This window comes from Oncorhynchus mykiss, chromosome 14, assembly GCF_057628025.1.
Source record: "Oncorhynchus mykiss isolate SJ-2025 chromosome 14, ASM5762802v1, whole genome shotgun sequence".
Lineage (NCBI taxonomy): Eukaryota > Metazoa > Chordata > Actinopteri > Salmoniformes > Salmonidae > Oncorhynchus > Oncorhynchus mykiss.
In genome coordinates, this window is record NC_143035.1 from 31,866,969 (window position 1) to 31,882,998 (window position 16,030).

At 42.3% G+C, this 16,030-nt stretch overlaps 2 protein-coding genes across 9 annotated transcripts; one reads left to right on the plus strand and one right to left on the minus strand.

Annotated features, from left to right (window-relative positions):
• The first annotated feature begins 1,684 nt into the window (after positions 1 to 1,684).
• Positions 1,685 to 9,934, plus strand: LOC110489133 (zinc finger, C4H2 domain containing). Of its 7 annotated transcripts, none has more exons than XM_021561725.3 (5): positions 1,685 to 1,803; positions 3,232 to 3,403; positions 8,754 to 8,926; positions 9,014 to 9,203; positions 9,318 to 9,934. In XM_021561725.3, exons 2-5 carry the CDS (start codon positions 3,248 to 3,250, stop codon positions 9,429 to 9,431), a joined length of 633 nt encoding a protein of 210 aa, XP_021417400.1. In that variant the 5' UTR covers positions 1,685 to 1,803; positions 3,232 to 3,247; the 3' UTR covers positions 9,432 to 9,934. The 7 variants fall into 7 exon arrangements, with proteins under 7 accessions (XP_021417400.1, XP_021417401.1, XP_021417396.1 ...); XM_021561726.3 differs by having other exon boundaries at positions 9,014 to 9,176; XM_021561722.3 differs by having other exon boundaries at positions 1,732 to 1,938.
• Positions 9,935 to 12,656: 2,722 nt separating this feature from the next.
• cuedc2 (CUE domain containing 2) lies at positions 12,657 to 14,352 on the minus strand. 2 transcript variants are annotated; one of them, XM_021561716.3, is made up of 2 exons: positions 13,869 to 14,352; positions 12,657 to 13,693 (listed from the first exon to the last, which is right to left on the minus strand). In XM_021561716.3, the coding sequence occupies exon 2, from the start codon at positions 13,677 to 13,679 to the stop codon at positions 12,840 to 12,842; it is 840 nt and encodes a 279-aa protein (XP_021417391.1). In that variant the 5' UTR covers positions 13,680 to 13,693; positions 13,869 to 14,352; the 3' UTR covers positions 12,657 to 12,839. The 2 variants fall into 2 exon arrangements, with proteins under 2 accessions (XP_021417391.1, XP_021417392.1); XM_021561717.3 differs by having other exon boundaries at positions 14,174 to 14,334.
• Positions 14,353 to 16,030: the final 1,678 nt, after the last annotated feature.

Sequence of the window (16,030 nt, forward strand, 5' to 3'; positions counted from 1 at the left end):
AGTACTATCTCTCATACTAGTACACCTACACCACCCGATGTCACAGGAAGGCCATAAAGATCATCAAGGACATCAACCACCCGAGCCACTGCCTGTTCACCCCGCTATCATCCAGAAGGCGAGGTCAGTACAGGTGCATCAAAGCTGGGACCGAGAGACTGAAAAACAGCTTCTATCTCAAGGCCATCAGACTGTTAAACAGCCACCACTAACACTGACACTGACTCAACTCCAGCCACTTTAATAATGGGAATTGATGGGAAATGACGTAAATATATCACTAGCCACTTTAAACAATGCTACCTTATATAAATGTTACTTACCCTACATTATTCATCTCATATGCATAAGTATATACTGTACTCTATATCATCGACGGTATCCTTATGTAATACATGTATCACTAGCCACTTTATACTATACTATGCCACTTTGTTTACATACTCATCTCATTTGTACATACTGTACTCAATACCATCTACTGTATCTTGCCTATGCTGCTCTGTACCATCACTCATTCATATATCCTTATGTACATATTCTTTATCCCCTTACACTGTGTACAAGACAGTAGTTTTGGAATTGTTAGTTAGATTACTTGTTATTACTGCATTGTCGGAACTAGAAGCACAAGCATTTCGCTACACTCGCACTAACATCTGCTAACCATGTGTATGTGACAAATAAAATTTGATTTGATTTGATTTCTAGTAGATGTGAGTTTCTCTTTCAACAATCCCCTGGCCTTTTAACGTCATACAGCTAATAGCTAACGTTAGCCAAAGCAAGCTAACTAGCCACTGATAGAGCAACCCTAAGAAACACTACAGATGAAGATTAAAAATGATCAGGCCTACTGTACATTTTACTGTAGAAATTATTGTTGAAAACAAGTCTAGGTTGGAACTGTTGCTGTTACAGGTAATAATTTTTATTCTGAACTGGAATAAACTGACTGATTGAAGCAAGATGCTTTTAGAGGCAAACACTCACACAGTTCTGGGTTGCTCATATGCAGCAGGAAGCGGTCTCCAGCCTGACTGAGAAAGCAGTAAGATGTTCTGATACAGTTTGGCACCACACACCTATGCAAGTCAGGGTTCTGTCTAAAGCAGCCCAGAATAGATATGTTTGTTGAAAACTTTAACCAGCCATACATACACCTCTCATTAGGACTGTGTGTATGTGTGTGTTTTCTGGTCTACATCTGTGTGATATGATCAGTTTATTCCAGTTCAGAATATAAAAATATGTATTTTAACAGCAACAGTTCCAACTTAGACTTTCTATCAACAATAATTTATACAGTAAAATGTACAGTAGGCCTGCTAATGCTTTATCTATACTGTTACTTTGGGTTGCACGATCAAAAAGCCTGTGTGTGTGTGTGTGTGTTCTGTTATACATCTGTGTAACGTGATCAATCCGTTTATTCAAGTTCAAAATTCAATTATTTATTGTATTTTAACAGCAATAGTTCCATTCTAGACAGGTATGTAAGAGTGTTTTTAATGGGGGAAAATAAACAAAAGATATCTATGGGTATTTCATTATTGTTTTTGTCTATATTACTTTTTTTTTTTTAGACATAAGGGCAATGATATTTACATATAGTTGCATATTTTCCTACGCTTGGGTCCCAGGCTGAAAAAGTTTAAGAACCCCTGAAGTAACGGGTTTTATCAGATAGTTTCAGTGCCAGACGGACACTATGTAACAGTTTCCAGCCAGGGTCACAGGACACGTAGGCACTGGCTTGCCTAGCGCATGCGTGGTGCTTCATAGCGTATGTCACGGCTGAAGGTATTGTGTTTTTATTAGCTAGCTGGCAGACCACCCTGTCCTTCCATTAAGATCTAATTTATCAGGGCCTAAAGTCTAAATCATGGGGGACGAACAAGAGATAATGTGCAAACTAGAAAACATTATGGAAATACGGTAAAGATTTGTTTTCTTCTTCAAAGAAACCACATCTGGTAAATCAGGTAGCTGGATGGCTCAGGAAAAGAGCAGCGAGAAGCTAATATTAGCGTCTTGGCTTTGTTATTGAGCTAGGGAGCTAGCTATATGTGGCGACATAGCCTTGATCAAGGTTAGCCAGCAGTGGTGGCCGTTCTATTGTTCTTGAAAGAACTGCAGATAAACTCTCGCTTTTGTTTTGCACATTACAAAATTGCTTGCTAGTTATGTATTATGCATAACCAATCCAGCTGTTTGCATCAACAAAAATCCAGATGCGAAGTGCTTTGCCAGATTATCGGCTAGTTGGCTACTTAGCTAGCTTTCTGTCATTAGCCAGGTAACGTTAGCTAATAATTGGCTAACCATGGTTGGTGTTGTCCGGTTCCCCCAATGTCTTGAGTTCATTCAGGCGGAACCAGTTGCAAATTTGCACATTGTTGAATAGATGTGACGCTGATTAGCTTGGCATCAGTAGAAAAAAAGATGTCTAGACAAGAATTGCTCCAGTTATAACAATGGCATGTCGTGCACGAATGTCGGTTATGCATGCATTATATTACTTATTTGCGTGACAAATATTCTCGCTCCTTGTTTCACAAACGAATCTATTGATACAGCAACACAATAATACACTATGATGTCTCGGGTTCTGGTCTTTCTTTAAAAAAAATAACGTTTTTATCTGAAGAGGCTAACCTGGTTAAATAAAGGAGAAACAATAGAAGGTGCCTTAGGGCAATTGGTTTCTGAAGCATGATTGAGTGATGTGAAGTTGAACTGACAGAATGTTGTCTTTGTGCCTTCTGCCCTGTAATCAAATGAATACTTGCAATTGTAAATAGTGCAGTGGTAGGTAACTTAACTACCTAATGCTGTAGAATTGGTAACTGGATCATTGGTAAGTAACCCAGTGGTATGTAACTACTGAGTGGTGCAGCTGTCCAAGGCACTGCATCTCAGTGCTAGAGGCGTTACTAAAGACTGGTTCGATTCCAGGCTGTATCACAACCGGACGTGATTGAGAGTCCCATAGGGCGGCGCACAATTGGCCCAGCGTAGTCCGGGTTAGGCAGTCATTTTAAATAAGAATTTGTTCTTAACTGACTTGCCTAGTTAAATAAAGGTAAAAAAATTACAGAATGTTGTATAATTGGTAACTAACTACTAGTGCATTTGTAAAGTATCTACTGTGTTACATTGGTAACTAGGGGTGTACAGTGATAACTAAGTAGTAATGTATTGGTTAAATTGTGTTTTCTATCATTTCAGGAACAAGACAGTACAGATGCAGAAGATTAAGTCTCGTCTGAAGTCAGAGTTTGAGTCCCTAGAGTCTGAGGAGAAACATCTGAAGGAATACAAACAGGAGATGGACCTCCTAATGCAGGAGAAGATGGCCCATGTAGAGGAGCTACGACTCATACATGCTGATATCAATGTGGTGGGTAGCGTAGAGGTCGACTGAGTATGATTTTTCAACGCCAATACCGATTATTGGAGGACCAAAAAAAGCCGATATCGATTAATCTGCAATTTTTATTTATTTGTAATAATGACAATTACAACAATACTGAATGAACACTTATTTTAACTTAACATAATACATCAATACAAATCCATTTAGCTTCAAATAAATAATGAAACATTTTCAATTTGGTTTAAATAATGCAAAAACAAAGTGTTGGAGAAGTAAAAGTGCAATATGTGCCATGTAAGAAAGCTAACGTTTGAGTTCCTTGCTCAGAACATGAGAACATATGAAAGTTGGTGGTTCCTTTTAACATGAGACTTCAATATTCCAAGGTAAGAGGTTTTAGGTTGTAGTTAATATAGTATTTATAGGACTATTTCTCTCTATACCATTTGTATTTCATATACCTTTTGACTGTTGGATGTTCTTATAGACACTTTAGTATTGCCAGTGTAACAGTATAGCTTCCGTCCCTCTCCTCGCCCCTACCAGGGCTCGAACCAGGAACACATCGACAACAGCCATCCTCGAAGCAGCGTTACCCATGCAGAGCAAGGGGAACAACTACTCCAAGTCTCAGACCGAGTGACGTTTGAAACGCTATTAGCGCGCACCCTACTAACTAGCTAGCCATTTCACATCGGCTACACCAGCCATTAGGCTGATAGGCTTGAAGTCATAAACAGCGCTGTGCTTGCGAAGAGCTGCTGGCAAAACGCACCAAAGTGCTGTTTGAATGAATGCTTACGAGCCTGCTGCTGCCTACCATCGCTCAGTCAGACTGCTCTATCAAATCATAGACTTAATTATAACATAATAACACACAGAAATACGAGCCTTTGGTCATTAATATGGTCGAATCCGGAAACTATCGTCTCGAAAACAAAACGTTTATTCTTTCAGTGAAATACGGAACCGTTTGATATTTTATCTAACGGGTGGCATCCCTAAGTCTAAATATCCTTGTTACATTTCACAACCTTCAATGTTATGTCATAATTACGTAAAATTCTGGCAAATTAGTTCGGAATGAGCCAGGCTGCCCAAACTGTTACATATACCCCGACTCTGCGTGCAATGAACGCAAGAGAAATGACACAATTTCACCTGGTTAATATTGCCTGCTAACCTGGAATTCTTTTAGCTAAATATGCAGGTTTAAAAATATATACTTCTGTGTATTGATTTTAAGAAAGGCATTGGTGTTTATGGTTAGGTACAGTCATCCAACGATTGTGCCTTTTTCGCAAATGTGCTTTTGTTAAATCATCCCCCAGCGTTGCATCGATTATATGCAATGCAACGCTAGATAAACTAGTAATATCATCAACCATGTGTAGTTATGTGATTATGATTGATTGATTGTTTTTTACAAGGTAAGTTTAATGCTAGCTAGCAACTTACCTTGGCTTACTGCATTCGCGTAACAGGCAGTCTCCTCGTGGAGTGCAACGAGAGGCAGGTGGTTATAGCGTTGGACTAGTTAACTGGTAAGGTTGCAAGATTGGATCCCCCGAGCTGACAAGGGGAAAATCTGTCGTTCTGCGCCTGAACAAGGCACTTAACCCACCATTCCTAGGCCGTCATTGAAAATAAGAATGTGTTCTTAAATGACTTGCCTAGTTAAATAAAAGGTATACATTTTTTTTTTTTAATCGGCGCCCAAAAATATAAATTTCAGATTGTTATGAAAACTTGAAATCGGCCCTAATTAATCGGCCATTCCGATTAATCGGTCAACCTCTAGTAGAGAGAGAGCAATAAAGAGTGTGTGTGTGAGACAGAAGCCACTATTCGACTTCTGAATGCACAAAAAGATTTTAAAAAGTAACACATGAAACATTTTTAGTTGTTTGAGAAACAGACGTTTTAGGCTGAGTTATAGTGAAACCTAAATTCTGGTGTGTTCATTTTGACAGTTACAAAACATTAAGAACACCTTTCTAATATTGAGTTGCACCCCCTTGCCCTAAGAACAGCCTACATTTGTCACGGCACGGACATAAGGTGTCGAAAGCATTACACAGGGATGCTGGCCATCTTGATGCCGATGCATCCCACAGTTGTATCAAGTTGGCTGGATGTCCTTTGGGTGGTGAACCATTCTTTATACACACGTGAAACTGTAGAGTGTGAAAAACCCAACAGCGTTGCAGTTCTTGACACAAAATACCATACCCTGTTCAAAGACACAAATCTTTTGTCTTGCCCATTCACCCGCTGAATGGCAAACATACACAATTCATATCTCAATTGTCTCAAGGCTTAAACATCCTTCTTTAACCTGTTTCCTCCCCTTGAATTGACAAGTGAGATCAATAATAGCTTTCATCTGGCCAGTCTACATCATGGAAAGAGCAGGTGTTCATAATGTTTTGTAATTTGGTCTTTTAGTAGTACATCTAGCTCTTTTTGCCCCAGTGGTTCAACTCTACCATTGAAATTGTGATGTAGAGGCACCTGGAGAAGGTTCCTATACGTCACCTCAAGGGAGGGGTTCGGTATGAAATACACTCCCTTCTAGATGTGCTGGGTGGTACCACCTACTGGTTTCGTATAGAAACAAGCACCTTATTTGGCATTGGAGTGTACCAATATATAGTGGAGTGTACCAATATATAGTGGAGTGTACCAATATATAGTGGAGTGTACCAATATATATAGTGGAGTGTACCAATATATAGTGGAGTGTACCAATATATAGTGGAGTGTACCAATATATTTTGCTTGATGCTTCCTTGACTAGACTACTGACGTTACACAAAATTCAAAAGGCAGTAAGGCAGTAAGGCCTCACGAATTCTACATTTTGGTTTACCGTTTCACGCACATCTATGTTAAATCAAATGTTATTAGTCACATGCTGAATACAACAGGTGTAGTAGACCTCACAGTGAAATGCTGAATACAACAGGTGTAGTAGACCTTACAGTGAAATGCTGTATACAACAGGTGTAGTAGACCTTACAGTGAAATGCTGAATACAACAGGTGTAGTAGACCTTACAGTGAAATGCTGAATACAACAGGTGTAGTAGACCTCACAGTGAAATGCTGAATACAACAGGTGTAGTAGACCTCACAGTGAAATGCTGAATACAACAGGTGTAGTAAACCTCACAGTGAAATGCTGAATACAACAGGTGTAGTAGACCTCACAGTGAAATGCTGAATACAACAGGTGTAGTAGACCTTACAGTGAAATGCTGAATACAACAGGTGTAGTAGACCTCACAGTGAAATGCTGAATACAACAGGTGTAGGAGACCTCACAGTGAAATGCTGAATACAACAGGTGTAGTAGACCTCACAGTGAAATGCTGAATACAACAGGTGTAGTAGACCTTACAGAGAAATGCTGAATACAACAGGTGTAGTAGACCTCACAGTGAAATGCTGAATACAACAGGTGTAGTAGACCTCACAGTGAAATGCTGAATACAACAGGTGTAGTAGACCTCACAGTGAAATGCTGAATACAACAGGTGTAGGTAGACCTTGCAGTGAAATGCTGAATACAACAGGTGTAGTAGACCTCACAGTGAAATGCTGAATACAACAGGTGTAGTAGACCTCACAGTGAAATGCTGAATACAACAGGTGTAGTAGACCTCACAGTGAAATGCTGAATACAACAGGTGTACAGAGAAATGCTGAATACAACAGGTGTAGTAGACCTCACAGTGAAATGCTGAATACAACAGGTGTAGTAGACCTCACAGTGAAATGCTGAATACAACAGGTGTAGTAGACCTCACAGTGAAATGCTGAATACAACAGGTGTAGTAGACCTCACAGTGAAATGCTGAATACAACAGGTGTAGGTAGACCTTGCAGTGAAATGCTGAATACAACAGGTGTAGTAGACCTCACAGTGAAATGCTGAATACAACAGGTGTAGTAGACCTCACAGTGAAATGCTGAATACAACAGGTTAGACCTCACAGTGAAATGCTGAATACAACAGGTGTAGTAGACCTCACAGTGAAATGCTGAATACAACAGGTGTAGTAGACCTCACAGTGAAATGCTGAATACAACAGGTGTAGTAGACCTCACAGTGAAATGCTGAATACAACAGGTGTAGTAGACCTCACAGTGAAATGCTGAATACAACAGGTGTAGTAGACCTCACAGTGAAATGCTGAATACAACAGGTGTAGTAGACCTCACAGTGAAATGCTGAATACAACAGGTGTAGTAGACCTCACAGTGAAATGCTGAATACAACAGGTGTAGTAGACCTCACAGTGAAATGCTGAATACAACAGGTGTAGTAGACCTCACAGTGAAATGCTGAATACAACAGGTGTAGTAGACCTCACAGTGAAATGCTGAATACAACAGGTGTAGTAGACCTTACAGTGAAATGCTGAATACAACAGGTGTAGTAGACCTCACAGTGAAATGCTGAATACAACAGGTGTAGTAGACCTCACAGTGAAATGCTGAATACAACAGGTGTAGTAGACCTTACAGTGAAATGCTGAATACAACAGGTGTAGTAGACCTTACAGTGAAATGCTGAATACAACAGGTGTAGTAGACCTTACAGTGAAATGCTGAATACAACAGGTGTAGTAGACCTTACAGTGAAATGCTGAATACAACAGGTGTAGTAGTCCTTACAGTGAAATGATGACTCCAACAGGTGTAGTAGACCTTACAGTGAAATGCTGAATCCAACAGGAGTAGTAGACCTTAGTGAAATGCTTACTGACAAGCCCTTAACCAACAATGCAGTTTAAAAAATATGAATAAGAAATAAAAGGAACAAGTAATTAAAGAGCAGCAGTAAAATAACAATAGCGAGACTATATCCATTGTAACAAGAACTAGAGGACAATGGTGGTCATAGCAACTTCCTACAACTGATTAGTGGTGCAGTCTGTGGGTTCTAATCCCACGAGGCACATATATATTTACAATATTCATCCCGTGCCCACACACTCCTAATTCTTCTAAAAAGTGAACACCTCATTTCAACAATTTATTATGCACCCAATGGGGAATTCAAATTTACACTGCAAGTGGTACTAGATGTCAGGACCTCTGCACCTCAAAACTGTCAGATAACTGTCCAGAGCTGTTTGCTCACGATGCACATTTTATTATCAGAGCGTACCAGTGGACTTCTGGTAAATATTCTTTAGTGAGAAAGTGTTGGGATCAGGCACAACTACGTTTACACACCCCCAAAATGAATATTTATGAGCAATTCACCCCACCCACAACTTCTGACCTGGATGCATTTTTTAAGGGTGAAGGGGTTGAGAGTTACCCTTTAATAGTTTATGTATTTCTCTCCTCCTACTCCCCAGATGGAGAGCACTATAAAGCAGTCAGAGAACGACCTGAACAAGCTGCTGGAGACGACGCGGAGGCTCCATGATGAGTACAAACCCCTGAAGGAACATGTAGATGCCCTCAGGATGACCCTGGGCCTTCACAGACTGCCCAACCTCAACGAAGAGGAGGAGAAACTCTCTCTGGAGTCAGTACACATACTATACACACACACACACACTCTCACACACACATCAACTGTTCTCTGTGCTATCTTCTATCTCTGTTGCCATAGTTACTTTGAGAAGCAGAAGGCTGAGTGGCAGAAGGAGCCTCATGAGCCCACCATCCCAGAATCCCTTGCAGCAGCGGCTGCCGCGGCCCAACAGCTCCAGGTCTCCCGGAAACAAGATGCCCGCCAGACCGCCACCTTCAGACAACAGCCTCCTCCCATGAAGGTACACAGTACACACCCTCCTATGAAGGTACACACATACACACCTCTCCCCTGTCTGTGTACCAACACAATAATGACACTGTACTGACGTCTTTGTGTCTACATAGGAATAACACACTAACATCTCTTGTCCTCTCTCCAGGCCTGTCTGTCATGCCACCAACAGATCCATCGTAACGCTCCCATCTGTCCACTGTGCAAGGCCAAGAGTCGCTCCCGCAACCCCAAGAAACCTAAGAGGAAGCCTGACGAGTAGACACACACACTACCACCTCATATTGCTAAATTTCACATCTGGAATTCAGTAAAACATGTCGTCCTAACCTTTCCCCATGCCATGGAACCTACATTTAGTGTAGTTCTCTTTTTAACAGTGCTTGAGTGTTGAAATGTAATTGTTAACCTTAAGGTTTAATAGACCATAACCACGTTATATGCACTAATACACAATACTATACTGTAGCTGTACCCATGTTGTGATTGGTTCTGGCATTAAATGTGAAACGTACTGCATTTACTTGTTACTCTGTACTTAACATGTTTACATTGCATGAACACTCTCCATGGCTGAACTATAATGACTGTGTTGTAACTGTTTGTGATATTGGACTGTATAACCCAGGAAGTTGTTCTAATGTTTACTGAAGGCATAATGGACGGTCACGGACTGAGAAAACCACGATGCTTATTTGCTTTTAACAGTGTTTTATGTGAAACTTGAATACAAGAATACAGAAATAAAATGTATTTTGTACTGCAGTTGGAATTGTATTTTCTTTTATAAGATGAATCTCATTATAATACACATGATCAATGACACTCAGTGAAAATCACAGGCTGGGTCACACAAGGCTCTGATCAGAAGTAGTGCAGTACGTAGGAAATATTTCAGATATGTCCACACGGTGATAGTGCCAGTACGAAGGCACCTTTAGCTCAGTTCTTGTACTGCTGTCAGGTTAACATTCTGGGCCTTCAAGGTAACCCTTCATTGACATTGCGTTGGCAGAGTACATCCAGATTCCTGTTCTGTCTCCAAGGTAACCCCAAGTTGCTATGTCTTCCTCTGGGCTACAGTTGTTCCCAGATCCTGCTGGGGGAGTCAAAGGGCTTGGGGAGGCTCCTCAGCAACTCACCCAACAAACATACTGGGAAAACCTCATTTGCATTCTCCTGGTGTCCTCTTTCCCTGTCTCCTCAAAACCCATTGGATGAGAAAGCTACAGGTACCACCTCTCTGACCTCCTCCAATGGGGTTAGAGGAGGCGGCGAGAGGAGTATGCAATTGAGATTCTCCCACTGCGTCCTACAACACCGATTAATATTCTGTTCTCATAAGACTTGTTGTTCTTGGGACTGTCTGCCATTCAGAGGGCCTTTTAAGTGTACAGGAACAGAAGGACAGAAAGTGACTATAATAACATGGCAGCAGCTACAGGACCTAAACAGCAAAGAACACAGATAGTGAGCAGTCTAAAGTACTGTGTGTGTTGTACCCTGTTGTAGAGGTGTGTTTTACCCTGTTTCACCCTGTTGCGGAGGTGTGTGTTGTGTTGTACCCTGTTGCGGAGGTGTGTGTGTGTTGTACCCTGTTACAGAGGTATGTGTGTGTCGTACCCTGTTACAGAGGTATGTGTGTGTCATACCCTGTTACAGAGGTATGTGTGTGTTGTACCCTGTTACAGAGGTGTGTGTGTTGTACCCTGTTACAGAGATGTGTGTGTTGTACCCTGTTACAGAGATGTATGTGTTGTACCCTGTTACAGAGGTGTGTGTGTGTGTTGTACCCTGTTACAGAGGTGTGTGTGTGTGTTGTACCCTGTTACAGAGGTGTGTGTGTGTGTTGTACCCTGTTACAGAGGTGTGTGTGTGTTGTACCCTGTTACAGAGGTGTGTGTGTGTGTAGTTTATCCTCCAGTATTTTGGTGTCTAGTTGAGTAGTCTTCCTCCTGATGAAGGTGTTTAGGGACAAAGCTGTCTGCTGCTGCACACACACTGATGGGTCATGCAGCTCCGTGTCCATGGCCTGTTAATTCACACATACACACACACACACACACACACACAGTGTGTCAGTAAATGGCACAGCCAGTAGGGACATGTAGCTCAAAAGATACAGACAGTTATGTGAAGAGAAATATTATTTTACCCATCTCATCTCCTCTGTGAATGTCTGGAGCTTCAGGGCAGAGATGAGCTGTAGGGAGACCAACTGGGTCCCAGTCTGGGCAGCAGGGCAGAGATGAGCTGTAGGAGGACCAGCTGGGTCCCAGTCTGGGCAGCAGGGCAGAGATGAGCTGTAGGGGACCAGCTGGGTCCCAGTCTGGAGCTTCAGGGCAGAGATGAGCTGTAGGGGGAGCAGCTGGGTCCCAGTCTGGGAAGCAGGGCAGAGATGAGCTGTAGGGGGACCAGCTGGGTCCCAGGGCAGAGATGAGCTGTAGGGGACCAGCTGGGTCCCAGTCTGGAGCTTCAGGGCAGAGATGAGCTGTAGGGGGACCAGCTGGGTCCCAGTCTGGGAAGCAGGGCAGAGATGAGCTGTAGGGGGACCAGCTGGGTCCCAGTCTGGGCAGCAGGGCAGAGATGAGCTGTAAGGAGACCAGCTGGGTCCCAGTCTGGGCAGCAGGGTTGGTCCTTTCCTTGCTCTTACAAGGTCCACAGACTCTCACTGCCTCTGCAGCCCTTTCTCCTGTCTCTCTCTGTCCTTTAGGGTTGGGTGCTTCCCCTCTCCTCCCCCTCCATCAGAGGGCTGCTCTTTTCCCCTCTCCTTTCTTGGTTGTTCTCTGTGTACTTGTATAACCATCCTCCTCCACGTCTCACTCTACAACCCCTGCCTGCCCCTCCCTTAGAAGGCTGCTCTTTCCCCCTCTCCTCCTGCCTCCCCCTCACTTGGAAGGCTGCTCTTTTCCCCTCTCCTCCTCCCTCCCCCAGAGGGCTGCTCTTTCCCCCTCTCCTCCTGCCTCCCCCTCCCTTGTTGACCTGTGTTATCATTCTCCAGAAGTAGATCTCCAGTGCCTTGCTAGTAAAAAAAGGCCCTTTTCATGCTGCGGGAAATACCACTTCCAGTCTAAGGAACAACTTCCGCCAACGTGGCGCCACATGTTTATGAGGTCGCCGATAACTTATTTTAGTAAAAAAAAAAGAATGATATTTTTATTTTATTAAAAAAATGGGTGCACAGGCTCAATGGACTAAACTTACCCTTATATGAGGAATAAGGTATTGCGATAGAGTACTGAAAATAGTGTTTTGAAACAGGCCCCAAATCGCTAAGTCTCCCTGGCAGGAAAAATACCAATAACAATTATATCTGACCCCAAAAAATCTGTACCATGTCAGACCTGCTGAAATGGAGAAAAAAAAGTACACAGTTTGGACATAAGAGAATCAAATGTAGCAGTTCTTCAAGTCTTATACACATGGCCAGCCCACTACAAGAGCACATCATGACCCACCTAGAGAACAAAACAATGATGCCAGAGAATCACTGCAAAGGAGAAATTATATTCGAAGCAAGACGATGGCCACACACTTTTCAAATCAGACACTTACACATACCAAAAACAAACATTTTCCATAACCAGGCAAACAAAAAAAACAAGGCATTCAGAAAGGATGTAAACAACAAAGTCAATGGCTGGTGTTCCAGAAGAATGCCAGTCAGTCATCAATGGAATCTGTATTTGCGTGCGGGTTTGATGCTGACGTAAGTCTTCTTCACCTCCTCCGTCTCCTCTTTCTTCACCAGTTGGTACCGCTCCCCTTTTGTGGTCACCACCTGGTTGCTGTGGTAACGCACCAGTTTCTTAGGGGCATCTTTAGGTGCAACAGGCCTGTGTGTTTTCTTATCCTCCTCCCTGTCCACTAGCATGTACTTCTCCAGGATGCTCTCTTTCATCTTCTGCTCTGCCTGAGGGGAACCCATCTTCCCATGGTTTACGTTTAGAGGTGTGTGGCTGAGCTGGATGTCTCCTTCGATGATGAGGCGGACAGCCTCCTCCATGTCACCTTTAGCAATGGACAACGCACTCCTGGCCTCTGATAGTCTGCACTTGGGGAACATCTCCAGAAGGAGCGGCTCCTGGGCCTCCCACTCAGGGAATGGCACCTTGGCGGTGGCTCCCTCAGTCTGTGTAGTAAGGCAGTGCATCTCCCTCACAGGAGGCCCAGTGGAGGTAGCGCTGACTGTCAGTGGGACCTCCATTCTAGCCTTTGGCACACTATTTTCTGAACTCCGGGCTGTGGCTAGTTTTGAAGCCAGGCTGAACATCATATCACAAACGTTAACACTGTCAATTTCAGCAAAGCCAGGAATGTAGGCCTCCAGCATTTCTACAAAGACCTCCACGTCAAAGTTCTCCTCCACGCTCTCCTGAGATCCCAGATCCTCCAGGACTCCAGTGATGTAGGGAAGCAACACATCATCCAGGGAACTCAGGTCTGCTTCTGGAATGCATGTCTGAATGAACTCCTGCAGGGTATCGTGGATTATCTTGTGAAGGTCCATAATGGGCTCAAAACCTGTTAACAAAAAACAATACCAAATTCAGATTAATTCAAACGTGATGACGGAAATAAACGGGATTGCGAATTATGCCGCCTTTAACCAAACTATACGCTTTCACGAATGCATTACGAATTGATGATAGATAGCTAGCTAGAAGTAAACAAAACGAATAAACCAAATGAATCGTACCGGCAACCGCTGACTGTGAAGCAGACAAGAATGGCTAACGTAAGTTTTCAAAGGTTGACCAAACCGAACTAATATCAAAGAAAAGTGGCCACTATGATATATTATTTTCAGGATTTTCTGATCTATTGACGGACAACAATCACGTAATCAGAAGAGATGACGAGAATCGGGTTGACGTTAACTATCTATAGTAGCTAAACGGGCTTCAAAGCCGTACTGCTGCAGAACAAAAAGCTAGCAAGCTGAAACGAATATCGTTGTAGTAAAGTGCAACACAAACTACGACGTGCAAATACAAATCTAACCTTAAACGTGCAAGAAATACAAATGTTGTTCCAATTGTGTATCTACAAACTGTGTGAATAATTAGCCAGCTAAGAGATTATAAAGACTGCTAGCAACTCAATTGTTTACACACGAATAGAATAACCACAACAGAACCATTTATTTCTAGCGAGTTCAGCGCTGTCAACAGTGATTCCTTACCGCCACCTATCGTACCGGAGTGGGATTAGATCATGAAAAGGATCTAAAAAGAAAAAATAACGATACTTTAAACTACACTTTCATTTGTTCGCTTATATGTCACATTACTCCATTATTTGTAAAAACTATATAACCCGCGCGTGTATTTTCCTACGACACTGACTTTCTGATAACTACTTTATTCAGGAAAAGTATACTTAAGACTGAAGTAGTTGCCTCAACTAGCTATCTTCAAATGAATGCACTTATTGCAGAGCGTCTGCTAAGTTACAAAAATGTAAATGTATCCTATGCCTGTCTGCCATGCCACCAACAGATCCATCATAACGCTCCTATCTGTCCGTTGTGTAGCGCCAAGAGTCTCTCCCACAAGAAACTCAAGATGAAGCCTGACAAGAGTACACACACTCTCCAACGACCACCTCCTTTTGATACATTTAAATCGCTGGAATTCAGTAATACATGTCTTTATAACCTTCTCCATGCCATGGAACCTACATTTAGTATCATCGTCATTATCCTATGTGTTTTCTTTTCAAACCAGTGCTTGAGTATTAAAATGTAATTGTTAACCTTACAGTGCATTCATAAAGTATTCAGACCCCTTGACTTTTTTTCTCCAGATTTTGTTAAATTATAGCCTAATTCTAAAATTGATTCAATTGTTTTCCCCCCCTCATCAATCTATACAAAATATCCCATAATGACAAAGCAAAAAAGTTTTTGAAAAATGTTTGCTAATTTTAAAGAAAATATGTAAATGTGATATTTCAGTTTTTCCAAGTATTCAGACCATTTACTCAGTATTTTGTTGAAGCACCTTTGGCAGCGATTACAGCCTCGATTCTTCTTGGGTATGACGCTACAAGCTTGGAACACCTGTATTTGGGGAGTTTCTCCCAATCTTCTCTGCAGATCCTCTCAAGCTCTGTCAGGTTGGATGGGGAACGTTGCTTCACAGCTATTTTCAGTCCGGGTTTTGGCAGAGCAATTGTCCCGAAGCCAATCCCTCATTGTCTTGGCTGTGTGCTTAGGGTCGTTGTTCTATTGGAAGGTGAACCTTCGCCCCAGTCTGAGGTCCTGAGCGCTCTGGAGCAGGTTTTCATCAAAGATCTCTGTACTTTGCTCCATTCATCTTTTCCTTGATCCTGACTAGTCTCCCAGTCCCTGCTGCTGAAAAACATCCCCACAGCATGATACTGCCACCACCATGATTCACCATAGGGATGGTGCCAGGTTTCCAACTGTGATTTTAGCGTGTAAATCTTGGTGGGGCAAAAAAAGAAGTGGAATGCATGCCAGAAAAGCCAATACACAACACAACACTAAACAATACATGAACTGCACTATAACGGTGACAAATGGTGCCCACAAACATAACAGCAGTCCCAACATCTTACCACTGCTACACCTGGCTATCAGCAGAGCCTTGTCTGGCAGCGAAACAGTTAATTCAGCCTCATTTACTGCCTTTTAAAAACATAGCTGATATGGCTGACTTGCTGAAACAAATGTGGTTTCTAATGACAATTGAGATGTACAAACTATGGCATAAGGGGAAGACAAGCGGATAAGAGGCAATCAGCAATTTCGATTAAGACAATGAGCGAGCTAGGACAGACGTAATGGTAATGTCAGTCAATATAACTATTTGTTTAGCACTTTTGAAATGTACA

Bases quoted from the DNA above. Each gene is read 5' to 3' on its own strand.
- LOC110489133 (XM_021561719.3), top strand. From the start codon at position 1,886: ATGGGGGACGAACAAGAGATAATGTGCAAACTAGAAAACATTATGGAA. The intron at 3,404-8,753 runs GTGGGTAGCGTA...CCTACTCCCCAG, and splicing joins TACATGCTGATATCAATGTG to ATGGAGAGCACTATAAAGCA. The intron at 9,204-9,317 runs GTACACACATAC...TCCTCTCTCCAG, and splicing joins GTACACACCCTCCTATGAAG to GCCTGTCTGTCATGCCACCA.
- cuedc2 (XM_021561716.3), bottom strand. From the start codon at position 13,679: ATGGACCTTCACAAGATAATCCACGATACCCTGCAGGAGTTCATTCAG.